At 35.1% G+C, this 23,412-nt stretch overlaps 1 protein-coding gene across 3 annotated transcripts in view; it reads left to right on the forward strand.

Annotated features, from left to right (window-relative positions):
- Positions 1–23,412, forward strand: part of PSMD14 (proteasome 26S subunit, non-ATPase 14) — a 110,316-nt gene that overhangs the window by 83,097 nt on the left and 3,807 nt on the right. For all 3 annotated transcript variants that reach the window (XM_003907535.3, XM_017946577.2, XM_021923666.1), the window contains 3 exons: positions 311–418; positions 5,989–6,063; positions 10,442–10,567. In XM_003907535.3, coding sequence (XP_003907584.1) covers positions 311–418; positions 5,989–6,063; positions 10,442–10,567 — 309 coding nt within the window. The remainder of the gene's footprint in view (positions 1–310; positions 419–5,988; positions 6,064–10,441; positions 10,568–23,412) is intronic.

The following is a 23,412-nucleotide window of genomic DNA, read 5'->3' on the forward strand; positions in this document are numbered from 1 at the left end:
TGCACACCAGTGAAGGCTGTTTGGTGTAAGTTTAGTAATGACATATTTCAATAATAAAGATGCAAAGTTAATTTTTTTCTTTACTGTTTCATGAAAATTGCAATAATTGGTGTCACCTTACATTACAAGATAGAGGGTGGTGTGCTGATGGCACAGTCAGCAGGAGGTTCTTTTTTATTAATATTATAATTAAATGATTTTCTGGATATAGTCCAGAAACAGATGCACGTTGATCATGCCTTGTCCACTGTTGCTTGGCATTATCACTTGCTTTTAAAAAAAGAATTGACTTGACACCTTGTTTTTACAGGTTGTTATTGATGCCTTCAGATTGATCAATGCTAATATGATGGTCTTAGGACATGAACCAAGACAAACAACTTCAAATCTGGGTCACTTAAACAAGCCATCTATCCAGGTATTGCCTATATTTGATAATGTGTTAAAACTCTGTTTTACATTTTAAAAGCCTGCTATAAGTAGTCTTTTTAAGTTCTAATTCTTAGTATTTTAATTTGCTTGCACATTAATTTTTCTTTTGTTTTAAAAGAGAATTGTAGAAATACTGTAAAAGTTAGATTTGCTCATGTGTGAGTCAATTTTTAATGGGGTCTTTAAATTTTCCTATCATATTTGAGGACACCCTTTTTGGGAGCATAGTAGATCCTTTATCTTGAAAGCATTCTGGCTTTGCATGGTTAACATTATAGAGAAGGACCAATAGGAGTTTCAGGTGAAGGACATAACTATTATCATTGCTTGATTAGTAGGTATTTTTCATAGCAGAAAACAATGGAGAAATTGCTGTATATTTTAAGATATCCCTAGAAATAATTCTTAAATATACTTAAAATTTTCTTTTTTAAAAAACCCACCTTTAAAATAAACCCTATAAAAGACCTCCATGTGTTACTTGTGATGAGAGTTTATATCTTGTTTTTTATTGTGATAATCAGTTACCATTAATTGCAGTTACCGATATTCAGACACTTAATATCCTCTTGAGTGATTGTTTTCTTTGTATCATTCACATGCCATGTTGTTTTTATACAAATCTGTATTGTCTGCAAAAATTATTTTAAATGTGTTTTTAAATGCACCACAGTCTGTGGCTATCTAGTTAATTACTTCTCTAAAGATTAATTAAATGGGCAGAAATACCACGTTTGGTTAAGTAGAATACATAAAACAAAGACATTTTAGTAGTTATTGCTGCTCCCTTCTGAAACCTTGCTCTGTCATGAGGTTGTCTTTGGGGAGTTATGGCTTTGACAGTTAACCATGGTTAAGCCTTAGTTACACTTTGATAACTTTATACTTTTAAATGCTTAATTTTGCGGCAGTCACTCTTCCGAAATCTTCATCAAAGTGAAGTGTTTTGTTTTAAAGGATTGAGGTGTGATTTGAAAAAAAAAAAAAAAAAATTGCAAGTCAAGGAAAACTGCAAAGTATAATGAGTATGAAATAAGCTACCAGTGGTTTTGACTGGGTACAGACAAGCCCGTACTTGCATGTTCCAAGAGAGTATATTATTGGGCCTGTTTAGCCTGTGATAATGACCTTTTTTTATAAACTCCAGTAGCATCATACTGCTTCATTATTTTTTGCAAAAGGTTAAGTAGCATCTCACAAGCCAAGATCATTGTGATTACTACATGGTATGTTTCTGCCAGAAGTTTTTACTAATTGCAACTCACTCACCACCTGTTGCAGATTTCTTTTTTAAAATTAAAGCACTGCTTTTTAACCTTAAAAATTGACTGTAATCAATATTAATAATGTGTTTTTTTAATACCAGTCCAGTTGGTATTTTTTAATCTTACTTTACAGCCTGTAATTTAAAGTGCACCTTATAAAGCAGGTTCCAAACCTGTGTTAAACAACATGTGTATATAACAACTACAGCATCATTATTTTTCCTTTCATTTTAGTTTGTTTTGCCTTCCAATTAGAACTTCTAAATATATTTATTTCACAGTTTATATAGCGCCCATCAGAATGACATCTATCTGGGTGCTCTACAGTTTTAAGACAATTTCAATACTAAAACACACAAATGGGACCAAGCCAACAAGTCACAGAACAAAGCCATACCTTAATGTACTTTCTTATTTTTCTAAGACAAGCTAGAAAACAACCCAGAAGAGCCTGAAGGGAATGGTAATATCTGTAATGAATATTACTTTATGTTAGCAGAATATTTAACTCTGGGATCAGAAGCCTTTCAGAAATGCCATGCCTTTTATTTTGAAGGGGAAATTAGCTGGTGTTAAGAGGGGCCTTGCTCTTAAACCAGCTTTCAAGTAGTAGGGATAAAAGTCTGATAACAACCATCAGCTCACATGCTGGTGGTCACTAATGATTTTCTAACCGATTTTTTTTTTACTATTATACTTAAAGTAGTAGAGAAAAATTATGATTCATTGTAGACAGCTATTTAATAATTTGGGAAAAGTTCAAATATGTTAAGTAAGAAAAAGATTATACAGCAGAATATATCAGTTCTCCATTCTGCAAGCGTGTATTTTATAGATGGTGCCTGTATATTTTATACCAGGATATTAGCATTGGTTACCTTTGGATGGTAGAATTGTGAGACTTTTTTGTCTTTCCTTGCCCATATGTCTTAAATTTTTGTTCAGTGAAACATACATTGCTTTTAGAAAATGTTATTTTTAAAGTACTAATTGACAGTGTTGAAATAAGCTAAGAGACAAAGGTTATTTTCACTTTCATGTTTTATATAATAGAAGCCACTAATAATCTTCATAGAGAGGAGAAAGTATAATGCCTGTACTCTAGGCTTTTATATTAATATATGATAATGTATATTATTTTGCACTTGGAACATTTGTCTGTTACTGTCAAATGTTTAGAATTGAGAGTTAACAAGCATTTATTTTAGTGACTAAATTTTTTAAACTATTCCATTATAAACTGTTTAGTGACATTTTGGATTCTTAAGTGTCACAGTAAATTTGAAGATTGGTAGTCAGTCTAATGGAAATTTAGTAAATATTGATGCATAGATGCATGTGCTAAGGCTAAGAGCCTCTAAGTATAGTGTTGAGTACAGTTGCATTGTTTAATAGAGTTAAGCTATTTGGAAAACATTGTATCAGTAATTACTGAACATATAAGTTATAAAACAATTGCACTAGAAAGGAGCCATTGTAATCATTTCGTACATGAGGAAACCTGAGGCCCATAAAGGTGAGTTGCCCAGGTTGCCCAGTGAGGTAATGCAGGAACTAGTACTCATAACCAGATTGCTTCATTCTTTTATATTATCGTTGGAAATTTAATTAATTAATTTTGGCATAGATAATATATATACAGTTAAAAAAAATTTACAGTACAAAGTCATTTAGCAAAAACTCTCCCTTCCTCTTTCGCCTTCTGCAACTCAGTTCTCCACTCTAGAGGGAACCACAAAACACATTTTGTTTCTTTTCAGTTATTCTATTTATATTCAGAAAGCTTCATTTTAGAACGTGATTTAAAGGATATCAGTTACCACCATATTTTCAGTTTATCAATATAAAATAAAGGCAAACAAATTTGTCTTTAGATCCAAGCACACCTTTTTAAGGAGCATGAAAACTTTAAAAACTTATCAGCAACCCATGAATAGCTTATATATAATTCGTAAACTGTGTGTTTTATAATGCGCCTGCTTTTCCACAGCAGTGAGTGCATAGAGGTAAAATCATAAGTCAGTTGGTCGTGTGTAGTTCTACATGAACCCAAAAAGGACATGGCTGGTTGACTTATGATTTGGGAGGAAGGCACTGGAGGCACCACAGCAGGTGAGTAAGTGAAATTGAAAGACTACTTGAGGATATCATTTGATTTAAACTTACCATTGTTTTGTTATTTTTATACCTGCTGATCTTTCTTGCTGTCTGTGTTAGTTTTATTGCTTTTATCTAAAAAACTGATTTTCAAGTAATAGGGATAAAAGTCTGATAACAACCATCAGCTCACATGCTGGTGGTCACTATCAGGAACCCATGAGTCACTATCATGAACCATGACTATCAAAATGAGACTATCTGATTTTGATAGTCTCAAAAATATAGGGCCTAGTATCTGTGGGTCCATCAACTGGCTTCTGTATGTATTGGCTATAGCAGTTACTAGCTTTATGACCACCATGTAGGGTTGTGCAATTAGTGAGTGCATTGCGCAAACATGCTTGGATGAGGGAGCTTCCAGCTCAAGCTCCACTGTCTGCAGCCAGACTATGTCTGCTTAGAGGACTGAGCACCTTTTTCTAATTCTCTACCAGGATGATTCATCTCCTAATGTACACAAATAGCACAGATTAAAGGAAGCCCTGATCACTTCTACTTTTTGGTCTGTACAGAATAGCATTTTTATGCACTAAAATTTAATTCATTGCTCCCGATGATTACTGAAATGAATAAGGATTTAATATATACCCTTGGTACTTTACAATCAGTCACTGCTTCCTATGGAATTTCATAGCTCACTTTTATAACAGACATTGGTAAAATAAGAATCTATTGTTAAAGTACTCATCTAAAATATTTTCATACTCATTGGAGTGATTTTTGCTAGCAAAGCTTAAAAATTAACATAATGCTTTGTTTCATCCTGATCCTTAAAGTACACAGACTTAATCCAAGAATTTCCTGACATGTATTGTAGCATAGTATGTTAGAAAGAACATAGGCTATGGAATAAGAATGACCTAGGTTCAGATCCCCATCTAGCCTTTCACTAGCTATAAACTTGGACAAATTACTATTTGTGTCTTATTTTCTTTCTTTTTTGTTGTTTTTGTTTTTTATAGAGATGGGGTCTTGCTATGTTGTCCAGGCTGGTCTTAAACTCTTGGGCTTAAGTGATCCAGTGCTGGGATTACAGGCTTGAGCCACTGAGCCTGATGCTGCATTTTATTTTCATCTGTCAAAATACAAATTGAATTGCCCTACCTTACAGTACTGTGAAGACTAGAAGATTTAATGTGTAAAGCAGATACTAGCTGCTCATTAAATGTTCTCTTTTTTACCCCTTCTTCCTCTACCTCGGTGACATCTTAAGACCTACATTGTAAAAGTCCATTAGTTAGAGAAGTGGTGATTATTTTGGTTAGCTTTTGTCTTTAGATTCCTGAGGGTTAACTCCAAAGTCCTTTTTGTTTTTATACTTGTTAAAAATATCCCTAAAGGTGTATTTCTGTACTTTCATGTTTTTTTAGGCTGCCAGAGGGTCCTTTAGGTCCACCACAATACTGTTGAACCTCATTTGAACACTTGATGTTGTTAGACTTAGATATGGGGGCAGTTGTGATTTGATTTCAGGACATCCAGGATTATTGTTTCTTAATAAAGCCATGCCGTTAGCTTAAGATTTTATTATGATTGGACTGTTCACCTTGGAAATAGAGTGAGGTGAAAAAAATTCTGGTTAGTGAGACTGCATGTCACTGGATAAGAGCATTAGCTAGACAGACCCAGTAAAGACCAAAATCCACATTGTTAATTTGGAGACATGCATAACATAATTATCTGAATCAATCATAACTGAATGAGGAAAAGGGGAACTCCAGATTAATGTGGGTAAAGAAACAGTTGTGTTATTGTAGCTTTTTAGGCTTTTCATTTGAAATACCCATGAGCCCCCTAGATATCATAAAGTTAGATTTAATAAATTATGAATGATTTATAAACTTAGCTTACAATAAGATCAAACCTTATCTCTGACTGAGCAAGGCTACTGAAACTGCTTAATTTGTGCTCCTCCATATCATGCTTTGAAGAATGTGTAACCCATTCCTCTAAACCTTAGGTTTAAACTTATAGCTAAGAAAAATACTTTAATTTTGTCTTAATTTACTTAAAATAAAATGCCTTTATTAGAGGATGGTACAGGTATTATGTAAGAATATCAACAGTTTCAAACATTTTTATTAGGTGAAAAATGGTAATTTGTCCTTTTTAAAATCATTTATCTATATAGGCATTAATTCATGGACTAAACAGACATTATTACTCCATTACTATTAACTATCGGAAAAATGAACTGGAACAGAAGGTAAGTTTGAATTTTTATCTTATAGGAGGAAAAAAGTCTTTTTCAAACCATTTAAACTATTACCTGGAATGTGATTTAAATTTGAATTTTTGACCTCTTTCAGTGTTTCGAAATATTATTCCATTATTGATGAATTGCAGCACAAAATAAAGGCATATTTTATTGGACTATTTAAAAACACATTTTACCTTATTGGTAGGTGCTGAAGTGGGAGAGGAAGTAGGAAATAAATCAAACACTCCACTTTGGTTTTATGATAAATCATAAAAATATTTCTTTTAGTTCTGTGATTTTCTGATTAACTTATCTTCTTCAAGAAAAAGGCTTTTTGTAATTAAATTAGTAAATATATCGCTCTATAAATTTGAGAGGAATGACTTAAATTGCAGTTGTGTCATGCTTTTTGATTGTTTATTTTAAGAGAGGGGGTCTTGTTCTGTCTCCCAGACTTCAGTGCAATGGTGTGATCATGGCACGCTGCAGCCTCAAACTTTTAGGTTCAAGGGATCCTCACTCTACAGCCTCACGAGTAGCTGGGACTATCGGTATGCACCACCACACCTGGCTGTTTTTTGGGTGGTGGGTGGGAGGTAGAAACGGACTCTTGCTTTGTTGCTCAGGTTGGTCTTGAACTCCTGTGCTCAAGTGATCCTCTCACCTCAGCCTTCTAAAGTGCTGGGATCATTAGCATGAGCCATTGCACCCAGCTTAGTGCTTTTAGAAAACATACCATGTTTACTCTAAGGAAAACTAAAAGTGAGTCAAAGAGAAACAGTTATAGGGTTTTCAGATAATTTGTACTAGATTCTTATCCCATTTTATACCAGTTTTCAAGTTTGATTAGTTTTTAACATTACCTGACATTTTGATGAATTAGCATTCTCATTTGTTTCTGCTATTTTAGGATTATTTCTAGTATAGTTTTTCTCTCAACTAATGCCAAGTATTTAACTCTGCCTGTTGTTTTTTGATATTACAATCTGAACCACTTTCCCCCTCTTTACAATTACAATTAGTCATCCACCTAATTAGTTTCTTGTATTTCTCTCTGAGAAAGTTAAAAGCATTTTTTAAAAGAACACTGAGTTTACTGTTGATTGATAGCCAGTAAGTTTTGGTTAGTGAGACCACTCTCAAGTCTGAAAGTGATAAGTAATCAGTAGCAAATAAGATCATTCTATCTAGCCCAAACTGTTTCTCACCAAGGTGTCTTAGATGGGGATTCTGGTACATGGCAAGTGGCGGATGGAGTGAGCTGGGCTCTCCACGCTTACCCCCTCTTTCAACCAGATCACGTCCATTTTTAATCTAATCTATATACTGGGGGGGGAGGGTATGCAATATAAGATTTTCTTTGAAATAAGAATTCTAATTTTTTTTTTTTTAAGTTTGATAAACTAGAGTTTTAAAAGGTGAAATCCACTTATAAACTCATCTGAAGAGCCCAGTGCTTGAGCATGTAATGAGCGAGGGGAGTGGGGGACTACTTCCCCCTTGGCCTGAGGGGATCCTATAAAGCTGTCTTCTAATTCCTGCCTGTGTACCACAGTTTACTTCTGCTGTGATAGATTTAGTTGATTAAGTATATTTTTAACACTTATTTTTAATTTTACATGGAATGAGTACAGGCTGTGAAAAATGGCACCACTCAGGTACAAACAAAATTCATTCAGAATATAAATATTTTATCAGACTGCTATCTGATACCCATCTATTCGGAAATGTCTAGCTAATTACATCAACTTTTTCTTTCTCTTTTTTGGGGGAGTATCTCATAAACTTAGCCATTTTCCTTGGCATAAACAGCAAATATATAAGCACTTACATAAATTACTTAATGTTATGTTTATGTTCTTAATAGCCCAGTTTAGCTGTTAAACTGCCTTCTTGGTAACAAAAGCTCTGCCTTTACTCTTATCCAGACAACTTGTATATTTAACCCCAAGCCTTACTTGAGGGTCTCAAGGGAATCCTTGTCCAGGTATGATAGGAATATCCTGCTGCTCCTTGGGAACTGTCTTTGTTTGCTTTTGAAGTGGTAGGGAAATCTTAAGTCTCAACACTTAATTATAGGTGGCTATATAGCATAGGTAGTTGTAGCAGCATCCACATTTCTCAAACGTGTATTTTCTAGAATGGTATCAGTGGAGAAGCTAGGAAGCAATCAAAGAAACTGAAATCATCTGTGGAGGGTTTTCCTAATTTTTTTTGGCATACTCTCTTTGCCCCTGGAGCCATAGTAAGAAAATGGGAGAATTAGTGCCTTTGGAACCAAAGGAAGGGAATGGAGGAGTTTTGTATCTTGAAAAGCCTTATAGGTGATTTTGACAGGCAGCTTATTTTCCAATATACGATAAAATTTGTACCACAAATAGCTGTAAACTTCTAAGCAAGTAGGATAATTTTTCTAAACTAAACCCCCATATATCTCCAAGTACATCTTCAGATTCTCATGGGTCAGGGATCTCATTTAAAGTATAACGGTTCTATTGACAAAACAACAATCATTTTATAGCCATCATTTTTTTTTCTTTTACTTTTCACAGTTTTGTGAATCATCCAAAGGGGAAAACTTATTTAATGATAGTCCTTAATTGAAGGAAATTTGTAGGGTAGGACTTTAAGAAAAACTGTCTTAAAATATAAACTTGAAAACTTAAAAACTTCTAAGAATAAGTACTCAGAATTGTAAGTCCAATTTGAGAAACATTGAACTAAGGTGTTTAGTTTCATGATCACTAATATAGGGTCCAACCCTAATTTGCTGGTGTGATTGCACATGAGTTTTTTTTGTTTTTTTGTTTTTTTTTGTTTGTTTGTTTGTTTGTTTTGGAGTCTCACTCACTCTGTCACCCAGGCTGGAGTGTAGTGGCGTGATCTCAGCTCACTGCAACCTCCGTCTCCCGGGTCCAAGTGATTCTTCTGCCTCAGCTTCCCAAGTAGCTGAGATTACAGGCGTGTGCCACCACACCCAGCTAATTTTTGTGTTTTTAGTAGCGACAGGCTTTCACCATTTTTTTTGGTTTGTTTGTTTTAGAGGTATGAAGTGGGAGATCAGGGGTCTCACAGCCTTCAGAGCTGAGAGCCATGAACAGAGATTTGCCCACGTATTTATTAACAGCAAGCCAGTCATTAGCATTGTTTCTACAGATGTTCGATTAACTAAAAGTATCCCTTATAGGAAATGAAGGGATGGGCTAAAATAAAGAGATGGGCTTGGCTAGTTATCTGCAGCAGGAGCATGTCCTTAAGGCACAGATGGCTCATGCTGTTGTTTGTGGTTAAAGAACGCCTTTTTTTTTTTTTTTTTTTTTTAATTATACTTTAAGTTCTAGGGTACATGTGCACAACGTGCAGGTTTGTTACATATGTATACATGTGCCATGTTGGTGTGCTGCACCCATTAACTCGTCATTTACATTAGGTATATCTCCTAATGCTATCCTTCCCCTCTTCCCCCTCCCCACAATAGGACCCGGTGTGGGGCTTTCACCATTTTAACCAGGCTGGTCTTGAATTGCTGACCTCAACTGATTCGCCCACCTTGACTTCCCAAAGTGCTGGGATTACAGGCATGAGCCACTGTGCCCAGCCTAGATAAATCTTTTATTCTCAGTTTCATGGCTTTTCATCCTGACAATAAGGAAGTTATAGATGGAATACCAGAATGTGAAGGAAACTTTGAGATTACCTAATACAAGCCCTTAATTCATAGATCTCTAAACTGAGGACCAGAAAGATTGACACAAGGTCACTCAGTAAATAGGGCATTTATCTCGTTATCTTGGCATTGAAAAGCTAGGCTATATGAAAAATTAGAGATACTTTGTGTAATATTAATATGAATGTCATTCATTCATCAGATGTTTATTGAGCTGTTATTAGATATTGTTCTAGAATATAGACCCTAGTGGTCTTGAAATGAATAGGGCAAAATCCCTGCCTTCTTGATTTCCCTTTAGTGGGAGAGAAATGCAGTAAACAAGTAAACAAAAATTTCAGGTCTTTGTAAGCGTTATACAAGTAATACAGCAGGTTAAGGGAAGAAAGATTTTGATTTTGTTTAAGGTAGTGTAGTGCGACTATTTTAGGTATAGTATTGTTAGGGAAGACATCTATCTATAAGGAAGAGAGGAAGGCAAGTTATGCAAAGATGAGAATAGCCTTCTAGGTAGAAGGACAGCAAATGCAAAGGCCTTGGTGTTGGAGTACTCCTTAAGTTATATTAATATAAATACAGGAGCATTCTAATTGGAGTTTATTTGCATTAATAAAGTTAAATTTAAATCATTAAGTCAAAAAAAATTTTTTTTTTCTCTAGACAATGAAGGGGGTATCCTCAAGGCAGAAAAATAATTACTTTTTCTTTATTTTTTAGATGTTGCTAAATTTGCATAAGAAGAGTTGGATGGAAGGTTTGACACTTCAGGACTACAGTGAACACTGTAAACACAATGAATCAGTGGTAAAAGAGATGTTAGAATTAGCCAAGAATTACAATAAGGTAAAAGTTACTTCCACCGTTTGTTCTTTATAATCTTTGGAATACATATGATTAGATGCCAAGCATTGTATAAGTAATTAAAAATAGAGAAGCCTTTTTTGTAAATAAAATAGTAAATATTTGCTTAGCAGTTCATCTGGTCTGCAACTACTCACCCTTGCCTTTCTAATGCAAAGGCAGCCTTACACAATATGTAAAGGAATGAATGTGTTTGGGTTCTATTAAAACAAGCAGCTAGCCAGATTTGTCCCATGGGCTATAGTTTTTCAACTCCTGTTGAAGACCATGTAATACAGTTGCATATTTGAAATCTCTTCATTATTTAAGGTATGTTTTTCTTGAAGGGGACAGGGAGTAAGGGGATATAGATAACGATTAACAGCACTTACTACTTGCTGTGTATAATTTATATTATGAATGTTTCTATTTTTCATTTAATAATTATTTATTAAAAATCGAGTGTGCCAGGCATATCATACATGTATACATATAGATTGCAACTCATTAATGGGTTGAAAACCTGCAATCTGAAAATACACATTTATACATTATGCAATGTTACATTAACAAATATTTATTGAACATCTCTTATACAAGTTATAGTAAAAAAATGAATCCTTGCTTTATTTATAGGAAAACAGGAACAGTTAGACAAGCTTCTAAATAATCAGCGCATTAGTTAAAAATCAGTCTGTACCATAACACCTTCATATTCAGATTGTCCACAGACCAGCTATATCAGCATCACCTAGGATCTTGTTAGAAATGCAGACTTTCAGACCTACTGGCTCAAAATCTACACTTTAACAAGTTCTCCAGGAGATTTGTATACTCTTGAAATTAGACATTAGGAAATACTACCATAGAGAAGACCATGGGAAGCCCTGTAGGAGTTCAGAGGCTCTGACTTTGAGGCTGGCCAACATTCAGGTTGCTGTCTTACAGATAAACAACAATCGAACTAGGCCTTAAAGCATAAATAAGGCTTGAACATACAAAGAAATGTTACCCTAGGCAAAATAAACATCACAGGCAAGGGCTAGGAGATAGAAAAGGCATAGAACAGATCCCGCAATCCCACCACTGGTTGCACATCCAAAGGAAATGAAATCAGTATGTTGAAGAGATGTATATACTCCCATGTTCATTGGAGCATTATTCATAGTACCCAAGATATGGAGTCAACCTAAGTGTCAATCAACAGAGGAATAAAGAAGATGTGGTATATAGATATACATACAATGGAATACTATTCAGCCATTAAAAAAAAGGAAGTCCTGTCATTTATGACAACATGGATAAACCTGAAAGGCATTATTTTAAGTGAAATAAGCCAGGTATTGAAAGCCAAGTACCACATCATCTCACTTATATGTGAAATCTAAAAAAGTTGAACTCATGGAAGTAGAGAGTAGAATTGTGGTTACCAGGAATGTGAGGTTTGGGTGGAGCAGGGTGGGTGGGGAGGTGTTGGGGAGAAAACAACACACAGGACATGTTTAGGAAACAATATGCTTGGCTAGTATGCATAGTACCTGAGGGTGAACAGTGGGGAATTAAGTTTTAAAAAGTTTTTGAAGTCAAATAACAGCACTTGGGATGTCAGGATAAGAGGTTTTTTTGAGGAGTTTTTTGTTTTGTTTGTTTTGTGAGATGGAATCTTGCTCTGTCACCCAGACTGGAGTATAGTGGTGCGATCTCGGCTCACTGCAACATCTGTCTCCTGGGTTCAAGAGATTATTCTGCCTCAGCCTCCCAAGTAGCTGGGATTACAGGTGCCCGCTGCAACACCTGGCTAATTTTTATATCTTTTAGTAGAGATGGAGTTTCACCATGTTGTCCATGGCTGGTCTCAAACTCCTGACCTCAGGTTATCGACCTGCCTTGGCCTCCCAAAGTGCTGGGATTACAGGAGTGAGCCACCATGCCTGGCCTGAGAGTTATTTTTGATCAGAGGCATGATATGCTTAGAACCTGACTTTAGAAACATAATTTCACAACAGTATAGAAGGAATGCTGTAAGAGAAGATTTGAAATGGAGAGTCTGTTTGAGAGGAGCTTGCTACTACCCAAACAAAAGATACGAAGAGTCTGTATTATTACCATGGTAGCAGTGGGAATGGAGGTATCAATAGGCAAATAAATAAAGCATGGTACTGGTTGGATAGACGAAGTAAAAGCAGGAGGAGGAATCAAAGAGGAATTCAAAGTTTCCTGCCTGGGTGACCAGTAGTATGGTAGTACCACTAGCATTTTCAATTTAGGTACAAGTAGAAGGATTGAGGAAGGAGGTAAAGAGTTTATTTTTAAGGAAGCAATTAGAAATGTGGGACTAGGAATTAATGGTAAGGGCTAGAGCTCAAGATTTCAGGATCATAGTTAAGATTGTTGTTAGTTATTACACCAAAACGTAATATTTCCCTTTTAAAAATAAATACATCTTAAAAATATATTTTATCCAAGAGACAGTGTATAAAATTTACCAAGTGTAACAAGAAGACTTTTGAGAGAACTAAGCTTTAAAATAAAGTTGATGGGCCCATGCAAATGAAATCCCAGCAGAATTAGGGTTGGCTTTGAAAAGTATGCCCTGATTATAGTGTTTCAACTGGAAATCCCCATTAGTGCTAGATCGTAGGGAAAATATTTCTTATCTTTCTAGTGTATGTTTTCATGCTGTGGAGATTAGATAAAGAGAAATAAATCACTTACCATATTTTAAATAGTTAACCTTTTATAAGTAAAAAAGTTATGACTTAAGTAATTATTCAGCAGACTGTAGGAATGGTTTTCATTTCTCTGTAACATTACACGTTTAAGTAAATTTGTATTGGTACCACTGCCAGGAAATAACCTATTTATGGTTACTGCTGCCCATCTACAGAAGTTTTTCCTATTTTACAGTTTTAAAAAATCTCTGTAGTACTCAAAAACTTGTAAGGTTTGGTTATAAAATGAAAACAATGTGTAAGCTGTGATATGAAAGAGTCCAAATTTGGGAATGTAATTCCCTCTGTGATTGAAAGAAATACGGTGGGTTTTTTTAGTAACACTTAAAATATAAAAAGAAAGGCCCATGCTACCAATTCTTCATCGTATTCTTTTTAATTGGTTGGTGTTTTAAGCTAAGGTAATTACTGTTGGATGCCAGTTAGGTCCTAAAGTAAAAGAAGGTTAGAAAATAATTAAATTCTTATGTCGCAAGTTTTCAGTTTCAAGTCTGAATTCCACACAAATTCTGCTTGATTATTATTAGTCATTTGATTTTTTCTAATTACTGAACCACAACACCCACAGTTCTGTTTTTCCAAGTCTCCTAATTTATTCATGCCAAGATGCATCTGCTATTTTTTTTTAAATTTTGATAATGTTTGATTACATACTTGTAAATGAACGTGCAGGTGAAAAAATGAATTGCGAAGAACATTTTAAGAATAGCATAGAAACAAAAATTTACCTTTTTTTTCCCCAAGCATGTAGCGCTATAAATTCTGAGATCTGACACTTTACTGTTCAGGTGGAAATATTGACCTACTTAGTAACCTGAAAGAAAGTTTGAATATTTCTTTTATATGCTTACATATGAAATATGTAAATATACAATTACATTTGGTTTAATACAGTAGCTATACTAAATGCAGATATCTCATTTGGTAGTACAATATGATAAAAACAACAGATATAAATATTGGGGAAAAGAGGTAAGATTATTATTATTTGGATGTGATAGAATGTGTTTGCAATCAAACATAAAAATCTAAGAGAATAAACTTAGAAAACTCTTAGAACTGTTTTAATCAAGAATTATATAATTGGTAAACACAGTTATATAAACTGAAAACAGTCGAAAAATAGGCAAATCAGTTACAGTAGCATCTAAAATTATAAAATATTCAGGAATTAACCATCACAAGAAATGTAAATGTGTAAGTGTGTATGACTTATGTGAAGAAAACGAAAAACATTTGTAAATAAATTGGGACATACCATGTTTCCAAATGGAAAGACTTAGTATTGTAAAGCTGCTGTCAGGCTTCCCAAAAGTTACTATAATTCTAGTAAGAATATTAATGTGAGCTTTGAAAAATTTGATAACGTGACGTTAAAGTTTATCTTCATAAAATAACAACTAGCATTTATTGTTTGTTATGAGTCAGAATGGGAGAAAATATTTTTACCTATAACACAGAGTGAGCTAGTACCCAAAAATGCATAATACTCAGAGAATTCCTATAAAATATTTATTTTATTTTTGTTTTTTATTTCTGTAAGTTACTGAGGAACAAGTGGTGTTTGGTTCCATGAGTAAGTTCTTTAATGCCGATTTGTGAGATTTTGGTGCACCCATCCCTTGAGCAGTATACACTGTACCCAATTTGTAGCCTTGGCCTATAAAATATTTTTTTTTTTAAATAAGTTGAGCAAAAGAGAAAACTCACTGAAAAAAAAGACAAATGGTATATAAACATGGAAAAGTTCTAGCCTTTTTAAGTAGTCAAAAAAAAGTTAAAATAAGTAGAAAATTTTTTTTTCTTTTTAAATAAAAAAGAATTTTTTAGGAAAATATAGCAGTAGTGGGAAAGTAATTGATAGAACATTTTTGGAGGCCATCTTTCAGTTTTAAGTGCATATAACTCTTTAAACAACATGTTATCTGTAGAGGATTTATTATGAAAAATAAAATTTCACAAAAACTAACTTAGAGAAATATCTACAATCTGCTGTTAGATGTACAAAATTAAATTGTCTAACAATGTGAAAATAATTCCTATCACGTTATCTTCTCTCCCTTTTTCAAAAGTATCTCTATCTTGCATATATGTCAACATATTGTGTTGGTAGCAGTATGTGTGAGGCAGGAGACTCTATACTTTATGTAATGCCTGAATTATTTTCAGTTTTTGCTTTAAGCAAGTAATACTTATATGTAAGGTTGTGTTAGCTCAAAATAACAATGGCTTAAACAAGGTAGAAAGGTATGTCTCATATTTCAAGGCCAATATAAAACTTCAAAGACATTAGAGACCCAGGTTCATTCTGTCTTTCTGCTCTACTTTCCTTGTGTTGGCCTTCTTCCTTTAGGTCACCTCATGATTCATTGTGATTGCGATAGCCTCAGCCATCTCATCTAAGTTTCATGCAACAGGAAGAGAAGAAAGGGCAAAAGGGGGATAAATCAGTTTCCTTTCAGGATCCTTTGCATAAGTTCCACACAGCACTCCTGATTACAACCGACCCTGGAACTATATGGATTTGAACTGTATAGATTCAAATATATACATGGATTTTTCTCATAAATATACTATAATTTTTTTTGAGATGTACAACAATTTGAAAAACACCTCAGACAAACTGCATAGCCCAGAATTATTATTATTATTATTAAAGACAAGGTCTCACTCTGTCACTCAGTCTGGAGTGCAATAGCATGATCATGGTTCACTGTAGCTTCCACCACTTGGGCTCACGCAATCCTCCTGCCTCAGTCCCCCGAGTAGCTGGGACTACAGGCATGTGCCATCATGCCTAGCTAATTTTTTGTAGAGATGGGGTTTCACTATTTGCCTAGGCTGGTCTTGAACTCCTGGGCTCCAGCAGTCTGCCTGCCTTGGCCTCCCAAAGTGCTGGGATTACAGGCATGAGCCACAGCACCTGGCAGCCCAGAAATGCTGAAAAAAAAAAAAAAGGCATGTCACAAATGCATAAAATATAGGAGACACTAGTCTGTTTTATCATTTGCTACCATAAACTATACACTAATCTATTATAAAATAAAAAATTGTCAAAACGTATACATACAAACACAGTTGTACATGGCCCCATGCTCAGTTGAGAAGGTTGAATTGCTTGATATGTACTATAGATTGAGGTCCCCAGCTGCTGTTGCCTGCCATTTCAGACAGGTAATTCACCTTGTAAACAGATAATGTAAACTTATTGTATTGATAAATAAGTATGGTACTGTAAATGTATTTTCTTTTCCCTACACTTTTCCAAATAACATATTCTTTTCTCTAGCTTACATTGTTGTAACAATATAGTATATAATGTATATAACATACAAAATATGTGTTAACTGTTTATATTATCAGTAAGGCTTTCAGTCAACAGTAGGCTATTAATAGTTAAGTGACACACAGATTCTCACCTGTGATGGGTTAGCCCCCATAACCCTCATCCCCATTTGTTCAAGGGTCAACTGTATATCTCATTTGGCAGGACGTAGTTAAATGGACACAACTAGCTGCAAGAAAGTTTATGCAATGTGGTATTTTAGCTGGGATCATTGATACCTGTAGTAAAATCAGGGTTATGTTACAGAAGAAGGGGAAGATGGACATTAGGAAGGTGACTATCAGATTCTGCCATAGAAATGTTTTCCAACAACCTTAACTACAGTTTCTCTTACATGCACACGTACACACACACAAGCATGTGTGCACATACATGTATGATCTTTATTGTTCATCTCTATTTCATGTAATTACATTTTGAAATTGAATTCTCTGTGAAATTTTTATGAAGCATCTATGTTGTTTAGGGCCACTTAATAAATCATGCATTTGACATTATTATTATTATTATTCAAGTTGTATCAGTGAAAAGTAATGATTTCCCCAATTGCCATGAATGTTTCTTTGAGGTCTTTGGAGATACATAGGATTGTGTTTAAGCCACAGTTTCACTGCTTATTGCGTGTCTGGCTAGAGGCAAGTCAGCCTTTCTGAACTGTGTTTCCTTATCTCTAAAATTAGGTTAAGGATTGTGATATATGTGAAGCATCTGGCACATGATAGGCATTTAATAAAATGATGGCTACAACCACTTCTGATGTTATTAATATTATTCTTGACTCCTCTCTCTTTTTCTCACATCTACTTAATCAGTAAACCATTCTGACTAAATTCTTGACTTAATCTGCTTCTTTGCATTGCCACTTCCATTGCCTTGCCTCCTCATTGGTTTCCTTGCATCTCCAGTCTTTCCCATTCAAATCTATTTTCCATTCTGTAGAATGATCTTTCTAAAATGCATATTGGTCATGCATCAAAGAAAACTATGAAAAAAAGAGAAAAGACAACCTACAGAGGGGGAGAACATTTTTGCAAATCAGATATCTGATAAAGGTCTAATATCTAGAAAATAGAAAGGCATGTGTGGTGGCACATGCCTGTAAGCCCAGCACTTTGGGAGGCCAAACCAGGAGAGGATCATCACTTGAGCCCAGGAGTTCAAGACCTGGGCAACATAGGGAGACCCTCTCTCTACACAAACACACAGAATTAGCTGGGTGTGGTGGCCTGTACCTGTGGTCCCAGCTACTCAGGATGTTGAGGTGGGAGGATCACCTAGGCCCAAGAGGTCAAGGCTGCAGTGAGCCATGATCATACCACCGTACTTCAGCCTGGGCAACAGAGAAAGGCTCTGTCTTTTAAAACAAAACAAAACAAAAATGAAAAGAAAGTATATAAGAATTTAAAATAGGAAAAAAAAAAAAGAAAGAAAGAAACCATAAAGAACTCTTGCAATGCAGCAACAAAAAGACAATCCAGTACAAAATATTAGGCAAGGACTTGGATAGAAATTTCCCAGAGAAGATATGAAAATGGTTACAAACACATAAAAAAGATGTTCAATCAATATTATTAATCATTAGAAAAATGCAAATCAAAACCACAATGGCTATAATCAAAACAATGAAAAATAACAAGTGTTGCCAAGGGTATGAAGAAATTACTAGTGGAGATATAAAATGGTACAGCCACTGTTGAAAACAGGTTCCTCAAAAGGTTAAACATACAGTTCCCATATGACCCAGCAATTCTGCTCATAAGTATATACTCAAAAGAACTGAAAATCAGTATTCAAACAAAAAGCATGTATATGAATGTTCATAGCACTATTCACATTAGCTAAAGTTGGAGACAATCCAAATGTCTGTCAGTAGATGAATGGATAAACAAATTGTGGTTTATACGGACAACGTACTACTACTCAGTCATAAAAAGGAATGTAGTGCTGATACATGCTACTACATGGATGGATCTCTAAAACATGGTAAGTTAAGACAGATGCAAAAGGCCACATATTATATGATTCAATTTATATGAAAAAACCAGACTAGGTAAATCCATAGAGACAGAAAACAGATGTGTGGTTGCCAGGGACGTGGGCAAGGCGGGAATGGGGAAGTAACAGCTTAATGGGTACTAGGTTTTCCTTTGGGGTGATGGAATACAGGTGATTGGGGCACTAAATGTGACTGAATCATACACTTTAAAATGGTTAATTTTATGTTATGTGAAATGTACCTCATTTTTTAAAATGCAGATTCGTTCATGTCACTACCTTGCTTTTAAAAAGCCTTTGATGACTGACTTCTCATTGCCTTAGAATGAGGTCCAAACCCCATTTGGCTCCTGCTTGCCTCTGTAGCTTTATTTCTTATCACTCTTATGTTGTTGAAATACTGAGTAATTTGCAGTTCTTCTAACTTATAATGCTTTTTCTTGCTTCCTGGACTGAAGCACTCCTTACCAATATATCCCCATCCCAACTCCTTCTTTTCATTCAATTCTCAGCTTAACCCTTTCTCACTTTTGAGGACCTCACCATACCACTAAGAGTGCTATTTACTCCTTCTTTATTTGCCAATAGAACTTTGTTCTTCTATCAAATGAATTTAATTTTTTTTTAAGGGACCAGGTCTTGCTCTGTTGCCCAGGCGGGCTGCATGATACCATCATATCTCACTGTAGTCTTGACCTCCTGAGTTCAAGCAGTCCTCTTTCCTCAGCCTCCTGAGTAGCTAGGACTCCAAGCACTCACCAGTATGCCTGGCTTTTTTTTTTTTTTTAAAAGATACAAAGTCCTGATGTGTTTCCCAAGGTGGTCTCAACCTCTTGGCCTTAAGTGATGCTCCCCCCTCAGCCTCCTGGGTAGCTGAGATTATTACAGTCGTGAGCCACTATGCCCAGCCTAATTACTACTTTTAATTTCCTGGTTTTTACAGCTAGTCTATAAGCTCTGTGAATTCAGATATTGTCTCATTTTATCTTTAGTACACTGCCAGATAAATGGTAGATGCTCAATAAGTATTTGTTAAATGAATGAAATTATGCTATACTTGTATTTTTCTACCAAAAATGTAACTTTATTAAGTGGCCAATCATAAGCACTGTTATTAACTAATATTAACATAATATAAACTAAAATTTAAGGAAATGCAATGTCCTCTGAGGGGCACCTTTCTTTCTAATCTTCAGCTGTTCTCTATCATGGCACCCTTTGCCCCTCTCCCTTCCTTAAGGCTAACTGGATAAAATATAACCTCCTACATCATTGATCATTTCCTTCCGCCTGCCTCCAGTGTTCTCAGAGTCATAACCTTTTCATGACAGAGTACAGTGCTGATGACAATTTGCTGTTTCCAGCTTGTTAAAAGAGATGAGTGATTTATTTTCTTAGTGCACTGAGTCTTGCATCTCTTTCAGTTATTTTCCTTGTCCTCTTGCCTTCACATCATACCTTTGAACTTCTGAAGTCTCTTCTTTTTACTTCCATGGCCATACAGTCCCATGGTTCTCCTGACTTTTTGGCAACTACACACTCTGCTGCCTTTGCTAGCTGGCTTTGCTGCCTTTGCTATGAGCATTTCCAAGATTCAACCCTTGCCTTTCTGCTCTTCTGTTTTTATACCTTTCTTTAAAAGTCTGTTTTCATAGTTTAGCAATGCCAACAACTTTGAAATCTCTTCATTTCCTCTCATTTGAAATGTATTATCATCTCCACTGTTTGAGACCTTTCCACTTACATATTCATTACTTCAGATGCTGCTGTTCAAGAGTAAGCAGTATTGTCTACCTTACTTTCTACTTTTTCATGACAGTTCCCTCTACCAATTAGGTTATAACTGACACTTATTTTTCTAGGCATCATGTAGGTCTGAAACTTTGGACTCGTCTCTCTTGCTCTTCTTCCACATCCAGCCATTCTCTCATGGTTTTTTCCTTTCCCTATTACTACTAAGTATCACATGATGTGTTACTCCCTAATGCATTCTTTGTGCTCTCACCCTGACTTTCCCTCTCTTTGCTCAGGTGATGCACAAGAAAAAGTTAGGTACATTTACTTAACCCCTATGTCCCTATCGTGCTTTGTGCGCACTCCTTTTTTGTATGTTTCACACTGCATTATGATTTGAGATTTATGGGCAAGTGAAGCCCAAATGTGAGCTCCTTGAGATCAAGAAGAGTTTGAAAAATTCCTTTTTTGTTAGAAATTTTGCTGGAATTAACATATGAAGTGTAGATTAACTTCTTTATTGAGATGTTTTAAGGATTCAGTAAATTAATATTTGTAAAAATCATGCCTATATTGATGTTTAATTAGTGATGGTAGTAGAAAAGCTAGTTTTAATGTCTCCATATGTAAGCCTCTTATACCTTCTCAGTTTTCTAATTGCTAAATGTTTGTTAATTTTGCTTTCCCAAGTATGTTTTATCAAAGCCAGTTCTTTAAACTTATTCTCAATCCCATAACACATGATGTTTATATAGTCAATACTTTAAAAATCATGAAAGAAGTAAAATACATTGTCTTGAAATCCACTAGCAGTTATGCGTTGATTGCTTAATAGTGAAAAATTAGTATATGCCATTTTAGCAGTTTGTGCTGTCTTATGTAAAAATTGCCGTAATGGTGATATTAAAAAGATATTTAAATGGGATCATGGCATGTTATAGTGTGAACAAAGTTAACATGTTAATGTGGGAAAAAGAAACCAAAGGAATAGTGAAAGAAGCATGATGTGGAATAAGTGACAGGGTGGCAAAAGCAAAAGCTAAGGGAATAGAAGGGAAAACAGATGTTGGGGTAGCTCTAAGTATGTTCAGAAAGTTAAAAAAAAAAAAAAAGGTCCATTGGAATTGACCTCCTGGAGATCCTTAAGAGTGTTAGTGAAGTGCCAGAGATCCCATCAGTGTTTGTAAAAGGGTAAATAAAGTGATGGAATTTGAGATACAGATTGTCCATATAAGAAACTTGACTATTAGCAGAAAAAAGAGAATGAGGTTAATGGGTTTAGTAAAAGCCTCTGTAAGATGGGGGGTACATTGGAGGGGATTATGATCACATAACAGACCAAATTCCAAGGATTTCTTAGAACTGTGCAGACCGTGCATGATGGGATAGCCATCTGGGGGTCTTTGTTGATAAACTGTTAAAAACGTTTCTAGTGTGAATAGCCACAAACATTTTCAGTGCTTTTTTGTTGGTTGAGTAAACCGAAGAGCACGAATGCAAAAGCAAAATTTGACGCCAAATCACAGAAGTTGCCATAAACACAGAAGTTCCCTAGTGAGGACACTGCCTGTGCCTGAATTTCATTTGTTTCTGCTGCAACCATTTCTTACATTTTTCCTGGTGACTAGCCAGATTAGAACTGTGAATGAAGACAAACTGGTCTTGCTCAGATGGTAGATGAGATACAGGTAACTTGGGTAGATAGAGAAAATATTTAGGCATTTGATTTGGAATATCTTAGAATCGAAGAGATATGCTTACTCTTTTGTCATGGGGGTTTGCAACCTTAGTATATGCCTAAATCTACAGCTGCTCCTCATTTCCCAGATGGCATCTATGGCTGGGAGTACTTTTTACCATCTGTACTTCTCAAAGAGTTTGTGAACTCTCTCTTTTAATTATTGGGAATGGAAAAACTAATTGGTAAAGTGGGTAAATGATGTAAAAGATTTTTAAAATTTGAATTAGCGCTTTTTATACCTATTTAACTTTTCAAATAAGATCAATACTTCAAGTGCTTTTTGACTTTCATCGTTCATTGTCTATCTACCATCTTTGTTGTTTGCAATACTCCACAATATTCCCTAATAACTGTTCTTTACATGGATTGGTATTTTGAGCCAAATTCCAAAATTTTTGCCTCCTTCCAATACTGTAGTAAGTACTGTTGTTGGCATGTACGTAGAACAACTAACACTGAATGGGTATGTAGTACAAACTTAGTGAATTGTTCCATTCATCTAAATGCTTTTAAGTCAATAAAGTATAGTGTCACAATTTGTGAAAGTAATTCAGAAAAACATACTCTTAATATGTTTTGTCAATGTTTCCATTTATGTAAAACATTGAATAGTGGGAGAACCCATTTCCCAGTTAGGAAATACTTTTATAACTGAAAATAATAGAGTGACATCTGACTCTGAAAATGAGCATATTCTCTGTCTAGGGATTTCTAGATTTGGCATGTTATTAACTTTTACTTTTTCTTCTTTTGGGCTTATGAGTCATAAATGCATTTCCTAATGATGTGTTGTAAATAAGTATCTTCTGATAATCAGTAGATACAATACCTATTCACTATCTTTTCTCTTTAGGCAGGTTCTACTGGGGAAAATTCTCTAGATAGTTTGTCCATTTATAAAATTAGACACTTGCCATCTTTGCTCATTTTCAAGTTCTCTGTTTACAAAACTATTAAGAAGGTGTGAAATGCAGCCAAACTTCCCAGTTTATGGGGAATGTCTGATGATTACATTTCCTACATGTTCATTGTTCGCACATGAAGAAATTTGGCAGCTGTGAGACTATAAAGTTCAGAGTATCCAAATCTAACCCTCACTGGGATTTTGGTTCCCTGCTTTCTGCCACCACCATCTCACCCCCTTTTGTAACTCTTTTTTGTGGTAAATGCTGTGTTGGCATTTCTTAAGGTTAGTGATCCTTACATTTTCTTGTTTTTTCAATTTATCAGATGCTATGAATAAATCATAGACTAAAAGTTCACCTGATACAGAGTTTTGTCTTCAGGCCATAACATACCT

This window comes from Papio anubis, chromosome 10, assembly GCF_008728515.1.
Source record: "Papio anubis isolate 15944 chromosome 10, Panubis1.0, whole genome shotgun sequence".
Taxonomy (NCBI): domain Eukaryota; kingdom Metazoa; phylum Chordata; class Mammalia; order Primates; family Cercopithecidae; genus Papio; species Papio anubis.